At 38.6% G+C, this 23,960-nt stretch overlaps 1 protein-coding gene across 3 annotated transcripts in view; it reads right to left on the bottom strand.

Annotated features, from left to right (window-relative positions):
• Smap1 (small ArfGAP 1) overlaps positions 1-23,960 on the bottom strand; it is a 106,547-nt gene that overhangs the window by 27,452 nt on the left and 55,135 nt on the right. The window contains exons 4-6 of one of the 3 annotated variants that reach the window (XM_052745283.1): positions 21,518-21,593; positions 16,817-16,897; positions 11,164-11,244 (exon numbers count right to left, since the gene is read on the bottom strand). In XM_052745283.1, the coding sequence (XP_052601243.1) occupies positions 11,164-11,244; positions 16,817-16,897; positions 21,518-21,593 (238 nt within the window). The remainder of the gene's footprint in view (positions 1-11,163; positions 11,245-16,816; positions 16,898-21,517; positions 21,594-23,960) is intronic. The other 2 variants (XM_052745285.1, XM_052745284.1) reach the window with 2 other exon arrangements.

The raw sequence follows: 23,960 nt of genomic DNA, 5'->3' as shown, positions 1-23,960 counted from the left end.
AAGCCCTTGAACAGTTAGTACATTAAGTAAGAACAAAAAATTAAGCATCAGCATTATAGAGTTCTAGGAAGGCTGAATGTGGGTTCCTGGTCAGACAAACCTCCAACTGGCCTCGAGTTCCACATTTGGTTTTCAGAACCCAAATATTGGACCAAGCCAGCCGAGGGTCTCACGCAGAGGATCCAGGTGTACTTTATCAGTCTAAGGTTTGCTGTACGGTCAAAAAAGACTAGAGATACTCAGGTAAAAGAGATCCAGACAGAAAAACCTCTAAACAGGTTACAGTGTGTTTAACAATGTGCATAGGCTTAAGAAAAGAAAAAGGGTATAGTCATTTAAAAAAAAAAGAATAGTTTATAAAATAAAGTCTCTAAAGACAGAGGAAAAGAAAAAAGCCATGTAAGATGGGAAATACATAGGTAGTCTGGATCCTGTATGTTATTGTGTTGATATTGAATTTTTTGATTGTTGAAAAGCAAAAGATAGCTTCAGAGAGACCTGGAATTGAAAGAGGGACTGTTGAAATAAATCAGCCTATATACTTTAGGAAAGCCTTAACTTTTAAAAAGTCAAAAAATATATTTGTCAAACAGAAATCAAAAATGCTTTGGAGTTTTGTTCACACAGGAGATGAGAGGCTGTGTATTCCTTCAGGATTAATATGGGTCAGGTTTGATCAGGTGAGACCTCCTGAAACTTGACAAGTGATATCTATCAGCAAAAGTTACTGGTGGTCTTCCCAGGCCTTGTTAATTATCTCAAAATTTTCCCTCTGGAACCCACAGACAGCAGGAAGCAGTATGGAGAAAACTATGCCCACATTCCCAAGAGTTGGGGGGATGGTTTTTGGTTATTTGGTGGGTTATGGGTGTTTGTTATCATTTAGGGGAATATAGAATATTGATACAAATTTAAAGTTATTTTTGTTATACTGTATATATGTTTCTACTTTTGTTTAAAGATTTTTGTATATTGACAAAAGTTTAAGGTTATTTTGTTACAACATATTGTATGTATGTTTCTATTTTGGTTTAAAGTATTGTGCCTATGCAGTTCCTTTGGAAATGTAGAATGAAGTTCTAGTTTTTGAAAGCTATTATTATAAACAATATAAGATAATCAGGAAACATAGGTTACTATGTTTATAACAATCAAAATTGTAGATATGTATGTTTTCAAGGTTAAATAGATATATTTTAGATAGATAGATGGTCTTCAAACCTTTCAAAGATGTACAGAATATGGCATTTAAAATGTTTTGTTAACTTAGGGCTTTTCATGACAATGAGACACATCTGTTCCTCGCAGCACCAATTTACCTCAGAGAGAATGATGGGCACTGAACAAACTCCTTATGGAGTTTGCTTTCATTGTGGCAAAGTTAGTCACTAGGCAAAGAAACTGTTCTTGCCTTTGCTGACAATGTGCTATGCAGACTAGACATAGAGGACACACAGGAAAAATAACTGTTGAACTTTGCCAAAACAAGGCAGGACAAGTTTTCAAAATTCCAGCTTCACTTAAGGGTTCGCCAGACATTCTTCAGGACACAGAGAAAAATGACTGATGAACTTTGCCAAAACAAGGCAGGACAGTTCAAAATTCCTACTCCATAAAAATGTCTGCCAGATACTCTAGGCCTGTAGGCTGAAGATGGGGGCATCAATGTTGCAGAGGAACTTTGGGTGACCGGCCGGGCAGCCAAATATCTTGTTTTTAGATAATATTACGTTCTTCTGGGTCTTTGATGGTTTTGAACACTAAATAGTTACAACTTCAGTTTTCCTTAGTTATGACAGATAGTAAATTAGGTGTAAAATTTTTGATTCACTAAGATAGGATAGATAATGCATTATTTTCTTTAAATATGCTAACTACAAATGGACTGAATATTGTAAACTAATTCTTACTAGGTAACTGTTTTGGTTGTATGTAGTTATACTATGTTAAAGTTAAAACCTTTATTTTTATTTAGACAAAAAGGGGGAATGTAGTAGGATATTCTAAGGTGTGTTACTTTTGTTTATGTTGCATTTGTTTAACTCTGTGAAGCTGTGTTACTGTGCCTGACTAAAACACCTGTTGGTCTAATAAAGAACTGGCCAATAGCAAGGCAGGAGAAAGATAGGCAGGGGTAGCAGGCAGAGAGAATATATAGGAGAAATCTGGGATTTCTAGGAAAAGAGAGCTAAGCTCTAGGAGCCAGAGAAGGAGGACTCCAGGGGCCAGTTACCCAGCTACACAGCAAGCCATGGAGTAAGAGTAAAATTTACAGAAGTTAGAGAATGGGGAAAGCCTAGGGGCAAAAGGTAGATGGGATAATTTAAGATAAGGAAAGTTGGCTAGCAACAAACCAAGCTAAGGCCAGACATTCATAAGTAATAATAAGCCTCCGTGTATGATTTGTTTGGGAGCTGGCTGGCAGGTCCCCCAAAAAAGAGTTAAAAAAACAAACAATAACACCTACAGGAACGAGCACCACCTACACCAACTAGAAGTGAGTGACTGGTCTCCCAACTAAACTGCCCCAATCTCTAGGTCCTAAGCCCCAGGGTACATCCTGTGTAGCTTCCCCTCCCATCTCAGTCCCAGCAGCCTGCCAGGAGGTAAGAGTCCTGCCGGCACCACCAATGCCACTCATTGGACAATATAACCTACAAGACCCACTCTGCCACCCAAACCCACCAAACCCATCATCCTCCCCCTGACCAACCATCCCCCTTAACATCAACAGCCTCTAGAGGCACAAGCTCCACCTACAGCAGTTGGAAGAACAGACTCATTCTGATGCCCAATCCCATCTACCCCAGCATCCTCTCCATGAACAGTCTTCTCTAGCAACACCAGCAGACCCTACAGGCACAAGCGCTACCCACACCAATTGGAAGAACAAGCACAGACACAACCCACACCAGTTGGAAGAACAAACCCCATAGGCCCAAGTAAAGCCCACACCAGCCAGAAGAACTGAACGATATGCTGGATATAGACACCCAGACCCCCACAAACCTCAGCTGAGACAACCATACTTGACCTGACAACCAGCCAATCACCAAAACCCTTGGCCATTCAGGCCAAAAGACAATAAAGGAAACTGACAATAAAGGAATAAAAGACCCACCCAACAAAGACATCGTAAGAATCAACACCTGTACCTATAATTATCCCAAACCTAGATGGGTAATGGCAGTGTAAGAATACATTCAAGCCGGGTGGTGGTGGCGCACGCCTTTAATCCCAGCACTCGGGAGGCAGAGCCAGGCGGATCTCTGTGAGTTCGAGGCCAGCCTGGGCTACCAAGTGAGTTCCAGGAAAAGGCGCAAAGCTACACAGAGAAACCCTGTCTCGAAAAAACCAAAAAAAAAAAAAAAATACATTCAACAATATAAAGAACACTATGGCACTACCAGAACCTAGTGGTTCTACAATAGCAAGACCTGAACATCCCAACACAGATCAAGCGGAAGAAAATGACCTTAAAAATAACTTCATGAAGATAATAGAGGCCCTTAAAGAAGAAATGAAAAATTCCCTTAAAGACATCAAGACAAAAATTGAAGAAATCAGTAAATACCTTAAAGTCAAGAAAGGCAAGCCAAGCCAAGCCAAAACAAAAAACAAACAAACAAAAAAAACAAACAAACAAAAAAACCAATAAAACAGGTGAAGGAAACAGTTAAAGATCTGAAAATTGAAATAGAGGCAATAAAGAAAACACAAACCAATGGAATTCTGGAAACAGATAATCTGGATAAACAGGAACTACAGATGCAAACATAACCAATAGAATACAAGAGATGGAAGTGAGACTTGGGTGTTGAAGATACAATAGAGGAAATAGATTCACTGGTCAAAGAAAATGTTAAATCCAACAAATTCTTTTTTCTTTTTTCTTTTTTCTTTTGGTTTTTCGAGACAGGGTTTCTCTGTGTAGCTTTGTGCCTTTCCTGGATCTCACTCTGTAGACCAGGCTGGCCTCAAACTCACAAAGAACCACCTGGCTCTGCCTCCTGAGTGCTGGGATTAAAGGCATGCACCACCACCGCCTGGCTAAATACAACAAATTCTTAACACAAAACATCTAGGAAATCTGGGACACCATGAAAAATCAGATAGGAGGAGATGAATTCCAGCTCAAAGAAGGACAACCTAAAGAAGGAAATGCCTATGAAGATACAAGAAGCTTACAGTACACCAAAGAGATTGGACCAAAAGAAAAAGTTCCCACGCCACATAATAATCAAAACACTAAACATGCCGGGCGGTGGTGGCGCACACCTTTAATCCCAGCACTGGGGAGGCAGAGGCAGGTGGATCTCTGTGAGTTCGAGGCCAACCTGGGCTACTAAGTGAGTTCCAGGAAAGGCGCAAAGCTACACAGAGAAACCTTGTCTCGAAAAACCAAAAAAAGAACACTAAACATACAAAAATAAAGAAAAAATATTAAGGGCTGCAAAGGTAAAAGGCCAAGTAACATATAAAGACAGACCTTATCAGAATTACATTCAACTCTGAAAGCCAGAAGGTCCTGGACAGACGTTTTGCAGACACTAAGAAACCACAGATATCAGCCTAGACTACTATACCCAGCAAAACTTTCAATCACCATAGGATAGAGAAAACAAGATATTCCAGGACAAAACCAGATTTAACAATACCTATCCACAAATCTACCCCTACAGAAAGTACTACAAGGAAAACTCCAACCCAAGGAAGCGAGCTGCAAGCATGAAAACATAAGCAATAGATAATCTCACACCTGCAAATCACAAAGAAGGTAAACACACACACTACCAACAACAATGAAACCAAAAAAAAAAAAAATAGAAATTAAGAGTCACTGGTCATTAATATCTCTTAATATCAATGGATTCAATTCACCTATAAAAAGACACAGGCTAACAGAACTGATAGGAAAACAGGATCCATCCTTCTGCTGCATACAAGAAACATACCTCAGCTTCAAAGACAGACATTACCTCAGAGTAAAGGGTTGGGAAAAGATTTTCCAATCAAATGGACCTAAGTGGCAAGCTGGTGGATAGCTATCCTCTAACAAAATAGACTCCAAACTAAAATTAATTAAAAGAGACAGAGAAGGACATTTAATATTCATCACAGGAAAAATCTATCAAGATGCAGTCTCAATTCTGAACATTTATGCCCCAAATACAAGGGCACCCACATACGTAAAAGAAACATTACTAAACCTTAATTCACACATCAAACTCCACACATTAATAGTGGGAGACTGCAACATCCCATTCTTAACAAGGGACAGGTCTGCCAGACAGAAACTTAACAGAGAAATAAGGGAATTAACAGATGTTATGACTCAAATGGACTTAACAGATATCTACACATTTCATCCAAACACAAAATAATATACTGTCTTCTCAACACCTCAGGAAACCTTCTCTAAAATTGACCACATACTTGGTCACAAAGCAAATCTCAACAGATACAAAAAAGTTGGAATAACCCCCTATATCTTATTGGATCACTATGGTTTAAGTTAGAATTCAACAACACCACAAATTACAGAAAGCCTACAAACTCATGGAAACTGAACAATGCTCAACTGAATCACCACTAGGTCAAGGAAGAAATAAAGAAATTAAAGACTTCCTAGAATTCAATGATAATGAATGCACAACACACCCAAACTTATGGGACACTATGAAAGCAGTGCTAAAAGGAAAATTCATAGCACTAAATGCCCACATAAAAAAGTTGAAAAAATCTCACACTAGTGACTTAACAGCACACCTGAAAGCTCTAGAAGAAGAAGAAGCAAAGTCACCCAGGAGGATTAGATGCCAGGAAATAATCAAATTGAGAGCTGAAATCAATAAAATAGAAACAGAGAGAACAATACAAAGAATCAATGAAACAAAGAGTTGGTTCTTTGAGAATATCAACAAGATAGACAAGCCCTTATCCAGACTAACTAAAAGGCAGAGAGAGAGCATCCAAATTAGCAAAATCAGAAATGAAAAGGGAGACATAACAACTGACAATGAGGAAATCCAGAGAATCATCAGGTCATACTTCAAAAACCTGTACTCCACAAAATTGGAAAATCTAAAAGAAATGAACAATTTTCTGGATAGGTACCACATACCAAAGTTAAATCAAGATCAGATAAACAATTTAAATAGACCAATAACCCCTAAAGGAATAGAAACAGTCATCAAAAGTCTCCCAACCAAAAAACCTAGGACCAGATGGTTTCACCACAGAATTTTACTTGAATTTCATAGAACTATTACCAATACTCCTCAAATTGTTCCACACAATAGAATCAGAAGGAACATTGCCAAACTCTTTTTAAGAGGCTACAGTCACCCTGATACCCAAACCACACAAAGAAGCAACAAAGAACGAGAATTACAGACCAATCTCCCTCATGAACATTGATGAAAAAATAATAAAATACTGGCAAACTGAATCTAAGAATACATTAAAAAAAAAAAATCATCCACCATGATCAAGTAGGCTTCATCCCAGAAATGCAAGGATGGTTCTACATATGAAAAATCTGTCAATGTAATCCACCATATAAACAAAGTGATAAGAAAAAAAACCACATAATCATCTCATTAGATGCTGAAAAAGCTTTTAACAAAATCCAACACCCCTTTGTGGTAAAGATCTTAGAGAGATCAGGGATACAAGGAACATACCTAAACATAATAAAAGCAATATACACCAAGCCAACAGCCAACATCAAATTAAATGGAGAGAAACTGAAAGCGATTCCACTAAAATCAGGAACAAGACAAGGCTGTCCACTCTCTCCATATTTATTCAATATACTACTTGAAGCTCTAACTAGAACAATAAGACAACAAAAGGAGATCAAGGGGATATAAATTGGAAAGGAAGAAGTCAAACTTTCACTATTTGCAGATGATATGATAGTAGACACAAGTGACCCCAAAAATTATACCAGTGAATTCCTACAGCTGATAAACTCCTTCAGTGATGTGGCGGAATACAAAATTAACTCAAAAAACTCAGTAGCCCTCCTATATACAAATGATAAATGGGCTGAGGAAGAAATCAGAGAAACAACACCCTTTATAATAGCCATAAATAACATAAAATATCTTGGGGTAAATCTAACCAAACAAGTGAAAGTCCTGTATAACAAGAACTTTAACTCATTGAAGAAAGAAAGTGAAGAAGATATCAGAAAATGAAAAGATCTCCCATGCTCTTGGATAGATAGAATTAACACAGTAAAAATGTCCTTCTTACCAAAAGCAATGTACAGATTCAGTGCAATCCCCATATCAAAAGCCCAACACAATACTTCACAGACCTTGAAAGAACAATACTCAACTTCATATGGAAAAACAAAAAGCTCAGGATAGCCAAAACAATCCTGTACAATAAAGCAACCTCTGGAGACATCACCATCCCTGACTTCAAGCTCTCCTATAGAACTATAGTAATAAAAACAGCTTGGTATTGACATAAAAACCAACACGTGAATCAATGGAATCAAATCAAAGACTCTGACATTAATCCACACACCTATAAACACCTGAATTTTGACAAAGAAGCCAAAACTGTATAATGGAAAAAAGACAGCATCTTCCACAAATGGTATTGTCACACTGGATGTCAACATGTAGAAGAATGCAAATAGATCCATATCTATTGCCATGCACAAAACTCAAGTCCAAGTGTATCAAAGACCTCAACATAAATCCAGTTACACTGAACCTGATAGAAGAAAAAGTGGGAAGTAGCCTATAATGCATTGGCAAAGAGACTACTTCCTGTATATGACACCAGTAGCACAGACACTGAGAGCAACAATTAATGAATGGGACCTCTTGAAACTGAAAAGCTTCTGTAAGACAAAGGACACAGTCAATAAGACAAAACAGCAGCCTACAGAATGGGAAAAGATCTTCACCAACCCCACATCTGACAGAGGACTGATCTCCAAAATAAAGAACTCAAGAAGCTAGACATTAAAATACCAAATAATTCAATTTAAAAATGGGGTTCAGATTTAAACAGAATTCTCAACACAAGAATTTCAAACAGCCAAGATACACTTAAAGAAGTGTACTTTACTTCTTTACTGTTCAACACCCTTAGCTATCAGGGAAATGCAAATCAAAACAACTCTGAGATACCATCACCTTACACCTATCAGAATGGCAAAGATCAAAAATGCTAATGACAGCCTATGTTGGTGAGGATGTGGAGTAAGGGGAACACTCCTCCATTGCTGGTGAGAGTGCAAACTTGTACAGCCTCTTTAGAAATTGGTATGGTGGTTTCTCAGAAAATTGGGAATCAACCTATTTCAAGACCCAGCAATACCACTCTTGGGCATATACCCAAAGGATGCTGAATCAGACCAAAAGGACACTTCCTCAGTTATGTTCATAGCCAGAACATGGAAACAACCTAGATGCCCCTCAACCAGAGAATGGATAAAGAAAATGTACATATACACAATGGAGTATTACTCAGCAGTAAAAAAACAATGACATCATGAAATTTACAGGCAAATGGATGGAACTAGAAAAAAACATCCTGAGTGAGGTAACCCAGACCCAGAAAGACAACTACAGTATATACTCACTCAGAAGTGGATAGCAGATGTAAAGCAAAGGATAACCAGGTTACACTCCACAGCCCCAGAGAAACTAGGTGAACAAGGCGGACCCTAAAAGGGATGTATGGATCGCCCTGGGGAAGGGGAAATAGATTAGATCTCCTGGGTAAACTGGGGGTGGGGAGGGCGTCTAAAGGGGAAGTGGTGGGGGATGGGAACATGAGGAATGGGGATGGTTGAGCTAGGGGAGAGATGGAAAGGCAGAGCAATGAAAGAGATAATCTTGATAGAGGCAGCCATTATGGGGTTAGGGAGAAACATGGTGCCAGGGAAAATGCCAGAAATCCACAAGGATGACCCCAGATAAGACTCCTAGCAATAGTGGGGAGGGTGTCTGAATTAGCCTTCTCCTGTAATCAGAATGGTGACTATCCTAATTGTCATCATAGAAGCATCATCCAGTAACTGATGGAAGCAGATGGAGAGATCCACAGCCAAGCACTGGGACAAGATCCAGGAGTACAGTCGAAGAGAGGAAGTAGAGATTATATGGGGGGGGGGGGGGGGGGTGTCAAGATCATGATGGGAAACGCACATAGACAGCTGACCTGAGCTCGTGGGAGCTCATGGACTCTAGACCAACAGCTAGGGATCCTGCATGTGGGATCTGACCTAGACCCTCTGCATGTGGGTGACAGTTGTGTAGCTTAGTCTGTTTGTGGGGCCCCTAGCAGTGGCTCCAATACCTTTCCCTGGCTCATGAGCTGGCTTTTTGGAACCTATTAACTATGGTGGGATGCCTTGCCCAGTCTTGATGCAGGGAGAGGAGCTTAGTCCTGCCTCAACTGGATATGCCATGCTATGTTGACTCCCCAAGGGAGACCTCCTCATTCTTTCTGAATGGAGATGTAGGAGGAGTGGGGTGGGGGTAGAAGGGAGGTGAGGGGGAGGGGATGGGAGGAGGGGGAAGGGGATGGGAGGAGGGGGGAGGGGAAACTGTGGTTGGTATGTAAAAATAAAAAAATTAATAAAAGAAAGAAAATGCTATCTCATTGGAACATGAAGAGGAGTTCCATTGGAAAGGTGAAGGGAAGCTATCTAAGGCAAAAGGCAGGGAAGAGGAAAGACAACCTCGGCAAGGCAACTCAATGGGTACGGAAAGCAGAGGTGTGTGGCCATGGACAGAGCTAAACGGTGTCAAGAATTAAAGGAGAAAGCCAGGAAGCAGAGGTCGGATGGTGGACAATCTGGACTGCTACACCGAGAAGCAGGAATCTTGGATATAAAGAGCAAGACTAGTCTATGACTATTTGAGAGCTCATTCCAATTCATGACAATAGAAAGAACCAGCATATACTTCTATTCTGCCCTATAAATAAATAAACACTGTCGCATGTCCTTTATGCCTCATTAATGTTGATTTTTAAATTTTCAAAAGCTAAAATAAAGGACATCGCCTTATTAATTATTCTCTTTCCATGTTTCCACACATATATGATAAAACACATTCAAAATCAAGGCACCATAATTTACACCCAAATCCTTTACAAACATGATGTTCTCCTTAACTCTAGCTTATCTAACACACCTTTCTTACATACTACTGCCAAAACAATCTTGCAAAAGACTGTCTCTAAATTAGGGCACCACCTCCTTTAGAAACTCAAGTATTAGCCAGGTGAGGTGCCACCTATCTACCAGCCCAGCACTTAGAGGCTGAGGAGGGAGGAGTTAAGCATCTGGCCTGGGAGCCAATGAGATGGCACAGCAGATGTCTGCTGAAGATGTCTGTTTCCAAGTCCGGTTGACCTGAGTTCGATCCCCAGAACCCACATGGTGGAAGCAGGGAACCAACCTCAGCAGTTGTCTGCTGACCTCCACAAACCCCAGTGCAAACACATACACTTGCTAGAGCACACACACATAACACATCAACTCAAATGTAATTTGAAACTTAAGAAAGGACCTTGAGTTGACCTGAGCTATAGAAGGGAGGGATAAGGAAAGAGAGAAATCAAGAACAAAGTGTATTCCAGAGCCACTCCTCAACCAGAAGAATACGTAAATACCTACGATGTGAATTCAATCGACCGTTCTGGCCTTACTTTTCACTACTCCTCATATACAGACACAAATTTATCCAAACTCACAGTTTATTTATGGTTTCCAAGGCCACCTTGAGGCTGCCTTTTATTCTAACATCTTTTCTTCCACATTAAAACTGCTCATGCTTCAAGATCTAGCTCATATGTTATGAAGCATGGAATCCTCTCTGAACTATCACGTGTGATCTCTTCATTTTGTAAACTTACTCCAGTCTCACTCTACATGGCAGCTAAAACCACCATTCTCAGGGTCACGCAGAGAATATCTGTTTCACGAGGACCTCAAATGATGTAAACCCACATTTATAACTGACTAGAAATCATGTAAGAGAGTTCAGAAGGTTATGCTCAGTATGGAGGATTAACTGCATAAATTACTTGCTGAAAAGCTAGTAATTGGCATTTCATAAATATCCAGAAAGTCTTTAATATAGCCATATAAAAAGATGGTAATTTTTTAAAAAGAAATTTTACCTTTTCAGTTGTTAGTGGTTTGGCAGGCTTTTCTGGTTCCTTTTCTCTCTTTTTCTCTTCCTTTTTTTTTTCCTTTTCTTTCTAAAACATAGTCCAAAGTTTTCATAAGTTTACTTTTTAAAACAGAAACTTTTGGTTCATTTTTTTAGTGTAAATCACCATTTGAGAACGACGGAAGTATCAAGTGCTTGCATTACCACATGCTACTGAAATTTGAAAGCCAGAAGCAATTTCATTTTTTCACTGAGGTTACATGCTAATGACAATACAGAGGATTATTAAAAACTTCAAACGTGGACTTCTGTTTTCTTTTTGAGACCGTGTCTTACTATGCAGCCCTGGATATATAGAACTCACCCTATAGCCCAGGCTGCCTTGTTACTCAAGAGATCTGCCTGCCTCTGCCTCTCAAGTGCTGAGATTAAAGGTGTTCACCACACGCCCAGCAGGACTGACTTTCTTTGTGATATGGATAAAATATCACCATATCAGAAAAACACAAGAGTTAAAATCATCTTAATTTCAAAAGTAACCACAAAATATTTTCAGGCCACTATCATAGTTTTATGTTTTTAAAAACAAGTATAAAGATTTTCTCATTAAAAATACTAAGGACAGGGGTTGGGGATTTAGCTCAGTGGTAGAGTGTTTGCCTAGCAAGTGCAAGGCCCTGGGTTCAGTCCTCAGCTCCAGTCGGGGGGGGGGGGGGGGGGGGGGACAGTGGGACACAAGGGACGGGACGGGACAGGATGGGACTAAGGACAGTACATGGGGCCTGAGCCAAATGACTGGTGTAAGTAGTTGGGGTAAATTATAATAATGGTATTATGGTGATCACCACTTGTACTCACTCCAAGGAGAATTAAAAACAGTAACAATAAATTTTAAAGGTCACAAAAGGAGAGAAGGGGGAGAGGGAAGGGGGAGGGAGGGAGAGTAGAGATGAGGGGAGGGAGGGAGGGAGGGAGGGGGGAAGAGAAAGAGAGAGAGAGATGAGAGAGCTAGACAGAGAGAGGCAGGAAGATAAAAGGATGACTACATTAAACTTAGTCAAAATACCTAAAGACCAAATCTGTAGCTGCCACATATAAATCAGTAAAGAGAACAGTGGTAATTCCTAGGCTATAGTGTGAACTAAGAACTTCAGTGGATTTATCCATTCATATAAAGTTCAAAAGACAAAAAATATAGTTTGAAGGTATGAATACAAGTATAAAATTATAAAAATAAAATAATTTAAAGCACATACATGCACAAAAACACAAAATTGATGATGATAAGTAGAAAATCAGGATGCTAATTACCTCTAAACAGAAAGAATGAAGTGATTAAAAGAGAGTAAGATGGGAGCTTTTGAAGTGACAATTAACATTCAGTTTACATAGTGATAGATGACACATATACATATATACACAGTGACTGCTTATAAGTATTCACAGTCAACATATATTTAATAATGTACATTTATTCTTAAAAGATATTAAAAACCTCAGAATACTGTAAAGTATAAAGCAGCACACCAATATAAGAAATTTATTTTCAATTTCAGCACTTGCAGCAAAATATAAAAGAGGAAAAAGAAACTCAGCATTGGTCTCAAATTAAAAAAAAATCATAGCAAGTATCTTTATGGCATAAACAGCAGTGCCTTCAATTATAAGCTTAAGAACAGCAGCAAAATTCTACAGCACTTCTCCTGTTAACATCTCCTTTCACTGGCAAACAGTGAGAGTAACAGTAAGTTGGTGAGTACATTCGTATACAGACTCCAACAAATGGTTTACGTGCAGCAAAATGAGAATAGATGGCTAAATTTCTAGAATCTGCGTATTAGTATTTATTGTCAACTAGAAACAACCTACAGTTAGTTGCAAAGAGGGAACTTCAAGTGAAGAACTACCTTGACCGCCTGGTCTGTGGCCATGTCTATGAGAGACTGTCTTGACTGATGTGGGAGGGCTTGGCCCACTGTGAGGGTACCATCCCTACAGGTGGGCCGGGTTACAGGAGAAAGCACAGATAGTGAGCAACCTAGAAAGCAAGCAGCATCCTCCAGGGGTTCTGCTTGGAGTTCCTACTTCAGTTCCTGCTCCAACTTCCCTCAATAGTGAACTGTGACCTAGAAGTGTAAACTAAAATCAACCCTTTCCTCCCTAGGTTGCTCTTGGTCATGGTTATTTATCATAGCAATGGAAAAGCAAATTAGAACAATCTAGATTAAAAAAATTACATTTAAGGTTTCTTAGGATAACTCTCTCAAACCATTTGTTTCCATGATGCTTTTCAAGAACAAAGTAAATGTAACATAAAGTTGGACTTTCTGAATACCTATAGTGCAAAAGCAAAAAGAGCAAGTGATTTTAATTACCAAATGAGCATATATCAAAATGGTCTAAAACAAACAGAAGACCATCTAGGAAGTAGGTTATTTCTCAGAATACTTTTATATCTGCCCAATTACTTGGAACTTCAGATTAGAAGTAAAATTTAAGCTCTTGGGGGTCAACTAGAAGCATCATCTATATCTGACTCAACCATAACCCAAACCAAACCTTCACTTCTAAAATACATACTTCTTCCTTAGTGTCTAATTTAATCTTTGCAAAAACTGTCCAAAGCAACTACAGTCATGACTATTTTCTTGCAAATGAAGAAACAAAAACCTAGGAAAGTAATACTCAAAATCCAACAACTACTCGGTATCCCTTTGTGCTGATGGACCGAAGACCCCAAGCATTCAAGTCTCACTGCTCACTGAAGTACAGCAGAGCTTTACCTGTTATTATTCCTTAGGTTACAGAGGATATTTACTGAACCTTTACGTGCTAAGTAGACACTGTTCCGAACTCATTTATCCTCACAACAACTTCATGAAATGAGTAATTATCCCTACTTTATAAGAAAAATAAAATGAGCAAAAATCTTTTATAAACTATAAAATACCTTCTAGATATAATTAGTAAGGTTTAGTGAGAAAAGCTGACCCATGTTAATGAGCTAAGTAAGTTGCTCCTTAACTTCTTAGAGCTGTTAGTTATTGCTATGGTTGGAATGCTTGTGGCCACTTCCAAATCCATGTGTTGAGACTAAAACCCCAACACTGAGAGCCAGTATTAAGAGTTGAGGGCCTTTGGGAGGTGATGAAGTCACAAGAGTGGAACCCCTATGACTGGGATTAGTGTTCCTGTAAAACAGGCCCCGGAGTGAGTCTTACCCATTTCCACCAAGTGAGATCACAGCAAGGTGTCATCCTATGAATAAGCAAGTGGGCCCACACCCAGGCACAGGGCCTTGGTCTTGAACTTTACAGCCTCCAGAACTGTGAGAAATAGATTACTGTTGTTCATAAGCTACACAACACATGGTATTTTGATACAGCAGCCTACAGAAACAAAGTTACTTTTCAGGGAAAACATCACTAACGAAAAAGGCTCATAATTCAATCACTATGATTGGTGGGCACATATGAAATCACCCAAAATAAATGTACTTAGTTACATCTAATAGGGGAAAGCAGTATGACTTGACTCCCTTTACTATGAGAATTTCAGCCAATGAAACACAGCTGATTCCAGTGAGGGCACAATGACCCAGGACTGGAAGCAACATGAACAGCGTGGGCTCTGAACTAGGATCCCTGAGTCTGACCCAGAGGTGACTCTTACCCACAGACTCGAAAGCTGTTAAAAAAACAACAAAGAGTCAAGCACGGTGTCACACACCTGTAATCCCAAAACTCCAGAGGAGGATCAGGAGTTCAAGGTCACCGTGAACTACACTGAAACCCCGTGTCAAAAAAGGGAAAGGAAGGTGGAAAAAAGGAGGGGAAAACAGAGACAAGAACAGAGGCCCTCCAGAACTTAAATTGAAGGACCACTGAGTCACCAGAGCCTGTTCACTTTTAACCCTGTGCTGCCTGCTCTACAATTACCTCAGTCTCAGGAACTCCCCTAGTGCTGAAAACTCTCAGCTAGTCTCATGGAAATGGCTTTCTCCTGTGGTTCAGCACACTATTCAGATCTGAGAGTCCATCTCTCCTACCTCTGTATCTCTGAGCTGTAAATCTCCATGTCCAAATATCTCCATGTCCAAATATCTACTAGGCATCTGTAGCCTCATACTTAACATGCCCAACTTTGAACTCATCTCCTTTTCCATGTTTCTTTTCAAATCAGCTCCTTATCTCATATGGAGGTGATGAAGTCGGAAATGGAAGGAAAAGGCTTCCAAAGCACTCCCACAGCTCACCAGTTATTAAACACCAAAGAGTCTACCTTACGATCTCTCAAAACTACATACACTCTTCTTTTCTCTGTCCCACTTTAGCAGATGTCTCTGTCATTTTATTCTTGGATTAAGCCTGGTTCTTATGCCTTTTTCTCCACTCATTACCACAAAATTCACTTCCCCAGGAGTCAGGAGAACAGTGTTAAAAAATGAAAATCTGATCCTTTGCCCCTTTCCCTTAAAACTCATCACTAAAGTAACACAGCCTTCAGAAGAAAAACCAGTCTCCTTCAGTGGATTCTTAAGGCCTCCCCCAACACTTCTTCCCGTCTCTTTCCTATTTCCTCCCACCATTCAACCTGTCAGTCCTTAAACACAGTACTCCAACCATACTTTTTTCACAAGCTGCTTTCTCTACCTGGAATACCTCCTGATCCTTATAGCTAATGCCTATTCAAGAGTATAAAACCATCTATAGCAAAGCTATCTCAGTCACAGCATAAACAGACTGCATTATAAACAACTGTATAGTTACCTATTTCCCCCCTTTAGACCATGAAGTCCACAAGGGCACAGGTATATCTTATTTGTCTTTGTGTCCCACAAGTCTAGCATGCCACTTATAAAGAAGTAGACACAAGAAAAGATAGAATCAAAGGAAATTAAAACTCTCAAATATGTGCACACAAGACTTGAAGAATACATAATACAAGACATAAGAATACTTATCTTGCCGGGCGGTTGGTGGTGCACACCTTTAATCCCAGCACTCAGGAGGCAGAGGCAGACAGATCTCTATGAGTTCAAGGCCAGCCTGGTCTATAGATCGAGTTCCAGGACAGGCTCCAAAGCTACACAGAGAAACCTTGTCTTGAAAAACAAACAAACAAACAGAACACTTATCTTACTACCTCCACTCAGATCATACTCTAAAAATCATCACTGACAGTTCTAAATTCACAATCCCATAAAATACATATTTTTTCTATGACAGTTGATATTACTTCAAAAAAAAAAAAGAAATTGACACCAGTTTTCAAGTGCTTATAATAACAGCATCACAGTCAGAAAAGATTTTTGATCAAAGACCTAGAGATCAGAGAATTCAATAACAATGTATCTTTAAATTTCATCTAGCTTAAAGCTAGTTCCTACGAGACAATAATAAATATGACAACCAAAATTGCTTAATGGCTACATATAGTAATAGCTCCCAAATCAGTCACTCTGAAATTCAATATATAATGAAACTCTTTACTCATGCGAACAGCATAGGACAAGATTTAGTAAATTAAAATATTTGCCATTTTTTCATTCTGAATATCATTCAAAACATGATTTCTCCCAGTCTTCCTAAATCACAACCTTGTGAGAACCCACCTATCAATGAACACTACAAATGCACATGTGGAAAACATTACTATACCTCTAATTTGTTTTTATCGACAGCAGCTTGCAGAGAAGGAGAGGCTACCAAAGGCTGAAGAGGGGCATCAGAGGAGGAAATCTAGATGTGCAGACACGAAGTTAGGAGGGAAAAAAGAAGAGAAGGTGGTGATCAAAACTGACGAACACCAGAAAGAAACAAACAGTCACGTACTTCTGATAAAAGTAGTTTAAAGCTTTTAACAAAGTAAAAACGTGTCATCAAGAATAAGTATGTTTTAAAAACAATGTCTATGTGAAATATTTAAAAAACACAGTAAAGAATAATATATATGTATATATAAAAATAGATTTTAATAGTGTATAAAATTTAAACTATATTAGATACAATCATAGCAAAACTATCTGAAGTATAATTTTCTCTGATAATTCATTTTCAGTCAAGGTTACTACTGAAACTCAAGTACACTGAAGCAAGAAAAAATTTTATGTAAAGTAGAAGAGTAAAAATTTTGTTTTTGCTGATAATAACTTTAAGATGAAAAATAAAGCAGAGGAAATAGTAAAAGTTAATTAAATTTTTAACTTGCTGTTTAAGAAAGCAGAAACAAAGACTGGGTTAATGGAATAGCTGGGTAGCCACAGAGTTATTACAAAGTAATTTATGCATGTCCTCCATGAGGATGGTCATGCAAACCCAAGTCCCAGGGCTGCACTTGCTGGGCTACCCCAAAACACTGACCAGTCATAGATACATACGGCGGCCATTTACACACAAAATGAAATTCACCTGAAAGCTTTACACACATCTTCCTACCCAATTTATACATGCATGGATGATCACTTCAACAGAAGCACTGTCTTACTGCTGCTCTCTTTACCACAAAAAAACGCAACTGAGTATTTATAAAATACATGCCAGATCTTTGGAGCCACAAAGCTGGCATCTCTCTGTTTTCCTGTCTTACTGGTGGTGCCTATGGGGATTTCGAGCTGCTATTCTAGATGGGCTGTTGCAGTGTCAAAAGAACTCCTTCAACCTGCTGGCTAACCATGACTGTGTTCTTGAATCACTTGGGACGCTTGTTTCCCCTTGCACAGTGTTTCTGCTGTAACTATGTGAACATTTAATTAACATTAACGCAAGCCGCCCATACAAGACAATGCACAGCACATGCAAAGGTAGATTTTCCATTAAGAAAACGTCAAGCTAGCCAGGAGTGGTGGTATACCCAGCACTCAGGACCTAAGGCAGCTGGATTTTTGTGAATTCCAGTCCAGACAGAGCTACCTAAGGAGACCTTGCTAAAAAAAAGAGAATCTGGGCAAACTGTACCTTAGAGCCCAACTTAAAGCTGGTTGTTCCTAGAGATATTTATTGAAATTTTCATGTAAAATGGGATTAAAACATAAGATCACTTAATAAAGTAACTTGTATCATAAAACTTCTTTGTACAAACTTGTAGAAAAGCAGAACACAGAAATATAAAAGGTGAGAGTGGTATTTAGAACATCAAGACACAAAAAGACAATTTATTATAAAAGTGGTTGTTTTCCTCTTCAGGAGGTGTAAGAAAGGACAAAAGAAACAAACTGGGTACTCTTTAAAGTTCTACATCTCTCAAAACCATCGATTTCTCATAGCTCACTAACTACCCTACAGTAAGAGAGTGCTTCTGTCTCCTGGAATAGTCCCGACTTCCCCAAATCCCTTCTCTACACTAGGTTATTCTCACATGCAAATCTGGTCTTGGTAATTTACAGATTACCCAGGGACAAAGTCCACATTCCCTGGCTGGATCCCCCTATCCTACCGCCTTTCCTTCCCTGCTCTGCCTACGCTCTGCTGTTTGGTCACCTCAACTCCTCCCGGTCTCAGGTCTCTAGTCACCTCTACTGACTTTAGGAGCCTTTGCTCAGAATTCTTAGTCCCACTAGGTGAAATGCCCACACTTTTATTAGTTCTTTCCTTTTGGTCTGACATGGCTTTTTCTAGGAATCCAAGTATTCATTGATTCCTATTGACTGGGTTTTATATATAGCCCAGGTTGGCCTTGAACTCACTCTGTAGCCCAGGCAGGCCTTGACCTTGGGATCCTTCTGCCTCAGCCCCTAGACCAGCTGTTCTCAACCTGTGGGTTGTGACTCCTTGGGGGTTGAACAGCCCTTTCACAGAGGTCGTGAGGAACTGCTAAAGGGTCACAGATTTAGGAAGATTGAGAACCACTGCTTTAGACTAAGATTATAGGTCAGCCAGCACCACCAAGGCAGCCTATTGAAGGCATTCCTTACAAATGGAAATAAAGCAGCCCTGCAATGAAGCCGACTCCACGCTAGCTTCTCTCAGTCTCACTATCATGATGCGCACAGGTACACTGAGGCTGCTTCAGAAAACCACGAAGCTCACTGCTACTGTTTCACTACACTTCACTGCTTTGTCTCTGTCACACTTGGAAATATGTTCCAGAAAGTCAAGAGTAAATCGGTACTTCATTTTGAAACTGCCTCACATGTGGAAACAGGATCACTCTTAAAATAAGAAACAAATCAAAAGCAGTAGCACACCCTGACAAAACCTGAAATAACATCTGAAACAGGAGATAGATAAAATTATAAAAATAAGACATTAACACAAATTAGAGCTATTTAACACAGGAGTTACAGCCACATAAAACTCAACAGTCATCAAGACAGCTCTTGATCAGAGCACAACTAATGTAACTAGTGTCCAAATGGTCCCACTTCCTTCAGAAATAACTTAGATAGAAGGCATTCATATTTTGTCTCAGGTGTTTAAAATCTGGTATAAGCTCTACTGAGTATTCTAGTTGACTTTGAGTATGGGTTACATGTAAATAACCTTCATAAACGTTTCTGGATTTTCACTTCATTAGTAATACAAACTCGGGAGTATATAATCTTTTACTTTAAAATATTTTACTTCCAAGCCTACAAAAAAAAAATAAGAAAAATATAGTATCAGTGCCTCTAATGTTTATATTAATATAAACATTAATATTCATCACATGTTAACAACACACCATGTTTGTTCTTTAGACACACTCATGCACATACACATGCAAACTTCCAGATTTCACTGAACTATTTAAAAATGAGTTACAAATACCATGACATTTAATCCTAAACACTGTATTTTTACTACATTTCCTATGAATGAAAAAATTATCATAACAACCCACATCTATACATAAAAAGGAAAAAAAAAGTTTTCATCCAAAGATAAAGGTCTTACAAATTAGCCAGGCGGTGGTAACGCACATCTTTAATCCCAGCATTTGGGAGGCAGAGGCAGGAGGATCTCTGTGAGTTTGAGGCCAGCCTGGTCTATAGAGTAAGTTCCAGGACAGGCTCCAAAACTACCCAGAGAAACCCTGTTTCGAAAAAATGAAAAAACAAAAAAGCAAAAAAAAAAAAAAAAAACAAAAACCTCTTACAAATTAATACATAATCCTAACTTCCAACTTGCTGAGAATAAAAAGCACAAAGGTTTAGAATTTCACATTCAGGGTTTAATATAAAGCAGTATGTTTTATAAAATATTCTAAATAATTTAATATTTTATATGAAAATTCATTATGTATATAATTAGTTCACTTACAGATTAATGGAGTCTTAAATTCAAGCACATTATAAGTACCATGCCCAATACTAATTTTTATTTATCCTTCAACAGCTTTGGTCTATTCCGCCCACTGAAGGTGTAGTTTGAAGGACTACAAGAGCTCTCTCAGTTCCATAATTCCAGGCATTTTAATACCTGGTTCCCTGTTGGTGGCTGCTTGGGGAGGCTTCGGAGGTGTGGTCATGAGATCTTAAAGATTTGTGTCATTTCCAGTTTGCTCTCTTTGCTTCCTTTTGGAGTATGCGATGTAAGCCTCAGCTCTCAGCCTCCACTGCAGTTGCCCTGCCTGCCTGCTGCCACACTTCTAGTGTGGTGACGGACTTTAATGCTGCTGGAACTGAGTAGTAAATTAAACCCCAAATAAACCGTTCCTTCTGTAAGGTGCCTTGGTCAGGGTGCTTCCCCACAGCAAAAGAGAAGTAACTGAACAGAACCGAAGGAAAAGGCTGGTTTACATGCAAAATGAGATGGAAACTACTGTCTCCGAACTGCCTGATAAATGACTTCACAAGATTAACCACTTTAATGCTTGCTTATTAAATAAGAAATCAAAGGTCAAAATTGATTTCAACTATAAAGGCAACTAGTCTTACATAATTAACTGAGAAGGAAAATTTTAATCTGAAATAAAAACTAGATAGAAGCAGTTGATTAATATATTTTATTGTGACAGTAAAGTAACAACTAAATATGCTTGTTAATAACCAGAGGGAGTGCCCAGTATTAATATGCCCTTGGGATACTCTTCATGTTTCAACAGACCCAACAAAATTCTAGCGGGAAACAGACTACAAGTTTTCTTTAGCATTCATTTCTAGAATTTGCAAAGTAATTTTTATGTCCTCCTCTTTTTTTCTTCAACTGGTGGCTTTGTCTTCTTTTTAATTACAGAATTAATTGCTTCAATGAAAGGTCAAATAAGCTGGACCCACTCTACTTTACAAGTTCTCAACATTATGTAACTAAAAAAATCCCAATATTTAAATAGCCAAGCATACGCAACTAATACGTTTTACAATAAACAAAATGAGCTGTATGTTAAACATATGAAATCTACTTAACAAATATCAACTGGTAAAAGATGAAGGTTTTACTTACATTTGTAAGAGCTATAGCATTTTTATCATAGTATTTCTTCTTTTCGTATTTATCTCTGATGAAAAATTCTACTGCTCTGAAAACAGATAACTTAAGGAAAAAAGTGAGTTCAGTCACATGTACATTTCCCTTTATTCATTCCTCTCCAAATGGCCTACACTAATTTTTCTATTCCCCAATCTCCATTTTCTCACCCCACTCTATACATGGTCTATGCCATACTTTTCTTTTCCCCTCACTGAAAGTGCATTTAATACATGAAAATTCATTCAAAAACAACAAACAAACAAGCCATCCCAACTTGAAAAGAAAAACAACAGTATAACTCTTAATTCCAACTCCACCACCACTTCTATCACCCAGCTCTCAATTTAGCTTAGGTTCATCTTGCAATAAACTAGCATCCACGCAGTACTCAGAATATACCAAACAGTGCATGCTCCATGCTGTACACTGATTCTTTTAATTCCTCCCAAAACCCAGCTAATGGACTTATGGCTATTTTCACAACACAAACAAACAATTAGCAACACAGAAAGATTAAGTAGCTGATTCCAACATGATTATTTTTCCTACCTTGCCAACTATATCATGAATGGGTGAAACTCAGAATTTCCTATTTATTAAAATAGTGGCCAATTTTTTCCTTTCAAAGGTGAGGAATGTAGAAGTTTAGTAGCTAAAACTAAGGTTTCCACTTGTAACAAGAAAGCTTCTCAGAAATTATTTAAGTAGTAAGGGATAAAAAAAAATGACACACAGTCACAAAGTTCATCTGTTTGATACTATTTTATCAAAACAAAGGATTAAGACTGGTGAAATCATTAAGACCTTCTTATTTATCAACAGAAAACTATTCAGAAAAAAATATTTTTCAATTCCAAGGAAATCACTTAAAGAAGGGCTATGCCAGCTTTGGTTGCTCTCAGTGCCTATGAATCCCTTAAAGCAAAAACACTCAGAAAGAGAGAAAGAGCCGGGTGGTGGTGGCACACGCCTTTAATCCCAGCACTCAGGAGGCAGAGGCAGGAGGATCTCTACGAATTGGAGGCCAGCCTGGTCTACAGAGCGAGATCCTGGGCAGGCATCAAAACTACACAGAGAAACTCTGTCTCGAAAAACCAAAAAAAAAAAAAAAGAAAAAGAAAAAAGAAAGAAAGAAGGAAGGAAGAGAGAAAGAGAAAGGAAGGAAGGAGAGGGGGAGGGGGGAAGTGGGAGGGGAGAGGAGGGGATGGGAGGGGAGGAGAGGAGAAGAGGGAGAGAGAGGGAGGGAGGGAGGGAAGGAGGGAGGGAGGGAGGGAGGGAGGGAGGGAGAGAGAGGGAGAGAGAGAGATAATATATAGTATGCAAGCCAATTTTTCATTATTAATTCTACCTAAAGTAAATAGACTGAACTCGAGGGATCTGTGCATTTTAAGGAGCAGGTAAGTATTTTAGGATTTTCCCAAGAGTAGATCTGTTTTAACTACTCAACTCTACATCTAAAAGCTTCCATGTAGTCACAGAAAATTGTAACTAGTAGGTATGGCTGGATTCTACCTGAAGTTCATATGTAGAAACAGATCCTTGGTTCAAAGATTTATAGTCATTCATGAATTCTAATGTAATGCTCTGAACAAAGTACAACCCAGATGGATGTAAAGGGCTGGCAACATGACTTGGCAGGTAAGAATGCTTGCCACTAACCCAACAATCTGAGTTCACTGCCAGGAACCCAGGTTGTAGAAGGAAAGAACAATCCCAGTAGGTTGTGCTCTGACCTTCACCTGCACCCACTGTGCACGTGGACACAGATACTCAATAAATAAATAAAGCATTGTAACATATTTAAAGAAGGAACTGTCTAGAAACTGTCATTCCCAGCATTTTCAAAAGAAATTTTCATTAAATGTCTACTGATGCTAATGGCTAACTCCCAAAAATAGTTTCCAATATAAAGCCACATTTGTGGTACTTAACTGGCAATTTCCTTAACTTTCAAGCTAGCTAATTATTAAATAAATACTTAGTATTTAAAAAAAAAAAGACAAGAATGCTGGCATCACAGGTTGTTCAGAGTTTTGAGAATATATATGAATATTTAAACAATCAATAAGTGAAGTTAGTTTTTATTTTTATGTAATTCTGTCCCTCAGTTTCATCAGCTTTAAAATGTAAATAATTTTTATTGAATTATTTTAAGAATTAAATGTCAGTCTGTGAAGTATAAAGAAAGAACAGTGCCATTTTAAATTTTAGTTCAAAACTAGTAGAAAAATATTATGATAGGGAATGTTTTTAAAAGATAGAATCTACAGAAAAAGCAACTACTGTAAAAGTGTTGGCTAATAATCAAGTTTAAACAAATGAGAAATGGCCACAAAGCCAATAAATTTGGAGATCAGGAAACATTACTCCCTTTTCTGTCTCTTGATACTGAGACACGAGGCCCTAGGGTAAATGA

The sequence above is a fragment of the Peromyscus californicus genome, unplaced genomic scaffold (genome assembly GCF_007827085.1).
Source record: "Peromyscus californicus insignis strain IS unplaced genomic scaffold, ASM782708v3 Scaffold_19__1_contigs__length_69161282, whole genome shotgun sequence".
Taxonomy (NCBI): domain Eukaryota; kingdom Metazoa; phylum Chordata; class Mammalia; order Rodentia; family Cricetidae; genus Peromyscus; species Peromyscus californicus.
Note: the sequence above shows the minus strand (reverse complement) of the source record. Positions and strands in the feature narration are given on the sequence as shown.